Consider the following 6,796-nt stretch of genomic DNA (forward strand, 5'->3'; position numbering starts at 1 on the left):
TTGCTTCTCGTTTGAATTGTTCCATTTACGGTGGAACGGGCCAATCGAACGAGAAGCTGGAGGATGAAAAGCGACTTCAACCTCATAAAAAGTCAAACATTGAGGGACATTTTACAAGAACCTGTGGAGAAGTTTCCTGAGATGCAAGAAAAGGGCTTAACTGAAAGTTAAGGCAGAGCAAAGGGAGTCTGAGTTGATATGTTCAGTCTGTACTACATCGGCTCACACTGAGATGTGTCCATTTTACCATCTCGGCTGTAAGTATAACAGGTCGTGCCTCCCAAGGCGGTTTGATTTTTGCTGAGAAAACAAAACGGCTCTTCTTAACATTTCGGGTGGTGACCCCTGATTTAAGCCTATAGTTAGGGGTGATCAGCACGTGGAGGCAGCGCATGCCCATTAGCACCAGCCAAGAGAACGACCGCACTCTGTGGTTCATCTTGTGCTGATTGACTGAAGCCTGTAGCGAAAATTTCCACTACAGCTACACAAAAATTTGTAGCTAACTACAAAAACGTAGTGCGCTACTTAGCTAATTCATTCAATTCAATTCAATTCTATTCTATTCTATTCTATTCTATTCTATTCTATTCTATTGACTGTGTTGGTCTGTTGTGTCTCCACAGCTGCAGCAGTTCAGATTTTATCCTCAGAACCAAAAACCAGAGAAGATTTTCTGCAGTGTAAGAATAACAAACACACACACACACACACACACACACACACACACACACACACACACACACACACAATGTTTTGTTGTTCTTTAAATATTAACTATTATTATTATTTAGAGGTTCAAGTTAAAAACAAACATAAAAATAACAGCATTTTTCTTTTTTCTTTTGATAAGTAAATTCTGTGAATTCCAACAAAAATATATACTTTTTTTTCTTCTTTTAGATTTCTGTCGGCTGACTCTGGATCCCAACACAGCCAATCCTTACCTCAGTCTGTCTGAGAGGAACAGAGTGGTGACGTACAGTGATATACACCAGTCAGTCTCTGACCATCCAGAGAGATTTGACAGCTGGACTCAGGTGTTGTGTAAGGAGAGTGTGAGTGGACGCTGTTACTGGGAGGTTGAGTGGAGCAGTGATGGAGGAGCTGTGTTCATATCAGTCTCATATAAAGGGATCAGCAGGAAAGGACGGGGTACTGATTGTGGGTTTGGAAACAACAGTCAGTCCTGGTGTCTGTGGTGTTGTTCTTCCTCTCTCACTTTCTGGCACAACAACATTGAGACTAAGATCTCAGGACCATCATCCTCCAGAATAGGAATGTATGTGGATCACAGTGCAGGAACTCTGTCCTTCTACAGCGTCTCTGACACACTGACCCTCCTACACACAGTCCACACCACGTTCACTCAGCCGCTCTACGCCGGGTTCTATGCCTTCAGGGGAACTGTGAGGTTATGTGATAAAAAATGATGCGTCTAATTAATATTGCAGATAAAAAAATCAATTACATTTTATGGTTGATCAACTGTAACAAACTTTGACCCACATTTAATTTTCAGATCACATTAACTTTATTATTCCTGCATTTCCACAGAGTTTGACCCTCATTCTCTCAGCCTCTCTGATGGTTCAGATAAAGAGACAGACGTGTTTCAGTAATGCAGCTGATGGGAAATGAAACCAGTAGACAGGGTGTGAATGAGTTTTGTCCCTCCAGCTCTCCGAGACCCTGGCAGGTCACACATGGATTTACATGGGAAATCAAGCAGATCCTCCATTTCATTCATCCAGAATCTCAGAGCTGTTCTAACACTGAGAATAATATTTCGCTGTAAATCAGCAGCTTTGATCTTAATAAACTCCCACTAGAGTCTGATTTAATAAAAGGAGTTTATATCTAGTTTAATCTCCCAGTCGCTGTTTAAAGTGATTAATATGACTAATATTAGCTTCTGTGTTGTATATTTACTGTGTGATGAAGCTGTAAATACAGTTCAGTGCTGTTCATTTCACTCCCAGCATTTTATAAGACAGAGAGAAACAAAGTTTATTGATCCTGAAGGAAATGGCAGAGTCACAGCAGCAGCAGCAGAACAGTGTGGATCACATCACTCTACTAGAAAGAGCCGGAAATGTACAGAATTGACAAAAACAAACACTTTGAAAGAGACTTAAATCACATTCTGGGCTCACAAACGTGTGAATGGCAGTGAACATTTCTGTATGATTGTATCTTGAGGTGTTAATGAGATTCCTTTAGAACTGTGTAAGTGAATATTATATACATGTATGTACTGATCCAGGTGATGTAATTGACTGATTAACTGGAGAAATGCTGATATAAAATGTAATATAAGGGAGTCCATTCTCAGCGTCTTCTGTCTGGCTACACATGTAGAAATAATCACGATCGGTGGGTTTCAGAGCTCACGCTGATGTAAAGAGACGTTTTCTGAGGGTTTTTCAGAGGCTGGTGCTGAATGAGCTGCTCAGTGAGACTTCAGATCAGCGTAAATAAACTCCACCTCACTCTACATCACCCCATAGAGCATCTCTAGAAGAGCTCCTGATTCCTCCACAGCCTCCAAACCTCACCTGGATCGTGAAGCTTCTCTCATTCCTCTAATGAGCTGAAAGCTGATGAAGCTGATGAGCTGGATCAGCTGATCACTCAGTGTAAAACACCGTTCTCTGTTTTCTAAAATGAAAGTAAAAACGATCGACTCATCGCTCAGGATGCCCACTTTTGTTTACTATGACTTCTTCATAAGCCCATGTCCTAGTCTTAATCTCATGTCCTCTTTCTCCAACCTCATCATGTCCCTATGGTCTCGCTCTAACTACACAGTAAGCTACGGTTTAGCCCGGCATCTATTACTACACACTGTAACCACAGTAGAAGCCTGAGGCCGAGCTGTGAGCCTCACTCTGACTTCATCAGGTGCCTAAGACCTAGAATTAAACCAACTTGTACCCTCTGTGACTTTACCATTACCCTGAGGCCTCTGTGTGAATATTAATATGCTCACTCTTACTTCATCATGAGCCTAAGGTTTTGCCCTAAACCTAGTTTTACTCACTCATAAATGTAAACAGTTCATCACAAACCTCCAGTCTATCTATAAGCCTGGGTACGCACCTGTTCATACTTCCTGGAGCGTCATCAACAGCCTAAATTTTAGCTCCAAAGTTATTTTGACCCATTCTAACTTATTCGTTACCCAGACATGTACATCCTCAGGATTACTTCATCCTGCTTTAGACAACACGCCACACTACACAGTATTCCAACTATTCCCAGCCCACCACACCTGATCCAGTTCACAGTCACTTGATGAGCTGGATCAGGTGTGCTGAGTCAAGCAGCTGCTACTGGGAGAGAAGAATAAATGACAGGTTTCAGCTCTGAGAAGGTTAAACGCTGCTCTAACCTCTCCAGCCTAAGAACTGGCTGAGCTCACTCTGCCTACAGCACAGCTCTGCAGGACAAGCACAGCAACCTTGATTCGTTCATGATTTGCTCCTATTTACATTTTTAGTTCTAAAACTATTTTCTCACAAAACCACACACAAATCTCTTCTGACTCCACTCTGGAAGGCCTTCAAATGCATAAACACACACGAACAATAAGAGCATGAAAAGGGTTTGTAGGTGAACGGCTGTCATTGTTAATACAAATATACACATGTACACTCAATGGATTATATTCATAAATTCACATTTCAACATAAAGAAAATGAAAAAAGAGACTGGCATTCCTCACAAAATGCCTTGTTACTGCATTTAATTACACCATATTTGCTTAAACTGCAACAAAAACCGTATAAATATGAATGTGAAGTTTCATCACAACACAGAAGGCAAAAAGTTACATTATCATTTTTAAATAGTGTCATTATAGAATAACTACAGGCAGACTAAGAAACTTTTCAGGAAAATAAAAATATATTATATTACATTACATCACATCAGGGAGCTCGAAAAGTCGCTCTTTAGGACTGAAACGGTTTGGTGGCTCTTAAAAGAGCCTTTTGGGTGTTTGAGGAAGTTGTGGTCGCTCCTCTGAATCTAAGCGCGCTCTCCGCGGATCCGGCGGGCCAGCTGGATGTCTTTAGGCATGATGGTGACTCTCTTGGCGTGGATGGCGCACAGGTTGGTGTCCTCGAACAGACCCACCAAGTAAGCCTCGCTGGCCTCCTGCAGGGCCATGACGGCCGAGCTCTGGAAGCGGAGATCGGTCTTGAAGTCCTGAGCGATCTCCCGCACCAGAAGAGGCTCTGTCGTGTGTCCCGAGTCCGGGAATGAGCGCGCAGCGACGCCTCGTTTCGCAGGGCGCGCTCAAAAAGGCGCCGCGCGGTCGCCGCTCCGAACGAGATGCGGCGCTTTTAACGCGATAATCGGTGGAAAATGGTGGCAAACGGCGACTTGAGCCTTCGGACAGCTCGACGACTCATTCGGGGAGAGACTCGGCGACGGCGCGGGAGAACAACGAGCGGTCAAGCGCCCCGTTTATTACGGGTAAAACGAGCTTACTTGGAGCGAGTAAAGCACACGCGTAAGCAAGCGGGCGCCGTGGGCAGAGCTGCTCTCTGCTGCTGTGCTGGTGTATAAAGCGCTATATATAAACTTTGACTTGACCAGTGGTAAATAAACCCCAAGCTCCTTCTCACCCTAATTAACTTTATTCTAATTTCTCCCTCACCCTAGTGGGAAGTGACCATAAACTTCTTATAATCTTACTAGAAATAAACCTCACTCTTCTCTGACTAACTTCACCATAAGCTGAGCTCTGGCCCAAAACACTCCTATGGCTCGCTCCAACTACATAATAGTCCCATGTCTTAGCTTCCGTCATGCTTTTGATTACTTTGACCTCAGCAACAATCAAAGTTCTTGACCTAAATATATTTTCACTTCACCATAAACCTAAAGCCTCGCTCTAAATCTGCTATGGCTTTAACTGCATGATGAGCCTGAGGCCTGGCTGTAAGTCTGATTGGGCCTACTCTACGACATGGGCTCAAAGCTGAGCTCTGCACCTGATTTTAGTTCTCTCAGTTTATCAGAAGTCTAATGATACATCTCAGTTCACTCTCACTCCATCACAAGCCTGATGCCCTGCCCTAAGCTTACTTTGACGTTCTTTACCTGGAGCTACTGTTACTCTAACTTCACTATAAGCCCAGGGCCTAAAGCCGAGCTCTAAACCCACCATCAGTCCCTCTCTATACAGCGTAAGCCTGTGGCCTAGCAGGAAAGATCATATTGCTCACTGTCTCCTTTGGAAGTCAAAGGCCTTGCCCTACACTGACCTTCACGATCTCCGAGTTCAGGGCTGTAGCAGCTGTTACTCTGACTACTGTATAAACCTGAGGCTTAGCCTTAAGTATCAACAGCTAGAAAGCTCAGCCTGGAGGTTTTGATTCACTCCAACTTCATAAGCATAAGGCTTTGCTCTAAACCCCGTATGTGTTTGACTACATCAGATGCCGCATTCCTAGCTGTGAGGCTCCTGATGCTTTTCTAAATAAATCTCAAGCCCGAAGCCCAAAGCCCTGTACCCACTTTTACTCACTCAGACTTCACCATAAGTCAAAGCTGAGCTCAACCACTCTGACTACCATTTAAATCTGAGGTCTAGCTGGAAAGCTTCTTTCACTTTCTCTAGATTCGCTCTGAGCTTAATGGCACGTCTTGCACCTACTTTTGCTTTATCACCACAGCTTCTTCATAAACTTGATGACTCACTCTCTTCCTTTCATTTTCAGTAACTACATCAGGAGCCAAAGCCCTGGCCTTACGTTCACTTTAACTTCATCACTAGCCTGAGGCCAAGCTCCACAGCTACTTTAACTTACTCTGACTACTTTGAAGACAAAGATCAAACCTACATGAAACTACTGCTTCCTGTACCATCAATAGCCTAAGGCTCAGCTCTTAACCCACCTGTACTCCCTGACACCTTATCATCAGCCTAAGGCAGGGTGTGCAGTCTTATTCACAAAAGGCCGGCGTGGCTGCAGGTTTTCACTCCAAACAAGCTGCAGCACAGCTGACTTCACTTATTGAATTAGTTGGTCTGAGTCTTGGAGTGAAAACCTGCAGCCATACCAGCCCTTAGAGGATAAGACTGGACAGCCTGGCGTAAGGGCTGCTTTCATTTCCTCTAACAGCTTTGTGCACATCGATATTCTTTAATGTAAATAATGCTGTATTTTGCACTTCTGGTTAGATGCTGACTGCATTTCATTGGCTCTATAACTGTAACTGCACAGTGACAAAGCTGGATCTAATCTAATCGGAGTCTGACGCCTGTCTCTGCATCACAGCCCTGAGACTTAGACTGTAACTGACTTTAACGAAGTCCCATTTCATCAGACGTCTCTGGCCTGGCTGTAAACTCTTTATCCTCAGTCTAACTTCAATATGACTGCCCTAAACGCACTTCTACTCACTCAAAGCCCCTTTACTTGGACTAAATCCAGCAGAAGCCTGGGGCCTTGCTACACACCTGTTCATACTTCCTGAGCCTAAATCCTAAATCCAAACTTATCATTGCTTTAGTCCTAAAGGCCGTAATTCTGCTCTTCACACTCCACACAGTGTTCCAGCTATTCTCTGGCCCAGCACACCTGATCCAGTTCATAATCACTTACAAGGAAGTGTTTTTGAGGTGGAAAAAAAACAAAAAATGACAAATTTTAGCAATGAACAGCGATAAGAAACAACACTTTAAACTCACCAGCCTAAGAACTGGATGTACAGGATGAGTCAAAAGTCACAGGACAGGTTTTACTGTATTTTATTATTGATTGTGTGACAGCATAAAAAA

The 6,796-nt window shown here is 43.5% G+C and overlaps 1 protein-coding gene across 1 annotated transcript in view; it reads left to right on the forward strand.

The window, feature by feature from the left end:
• The window catches only part of LOC108442041 (tripartite motif-containing protein 16-like), a 9,405-nt gene extending 7,082 nt beyond the window's left edge, over positions 1-2,323 (forward strand). Inside the window, exons 6-7 of the mRNA XM_017721873.2 lie at positions 627-683; positions 904-2,323. Of these exons, the coding sequence (XP_017577362.1) occupies positions 627-683; positions 904-1,433 (587 nt within the window). The 3' untranslated portion in view covers positions 1,434-2,323. The remainder of the gene's footprint in view (positions 1-626; positions 684-903) is intronic.
• Positions 2,324-6,796: the final 4,473 nt, after the last annotated feature.

This window comes from Pygocentrus nattereri, chromosome 23, assembly GCF_015220715.1.
Source record: "Pygocentrus nattereri isolate fPygNat1 chromosome 23, fPygNat1.pri, whole genome shotgun sequence".
NCBI lineage: Eukaryota > Metazoa > Chordata > Actinopteri > Characiformes > Serrasalmidae > Pygocentrus > Pygocentrus nattereri.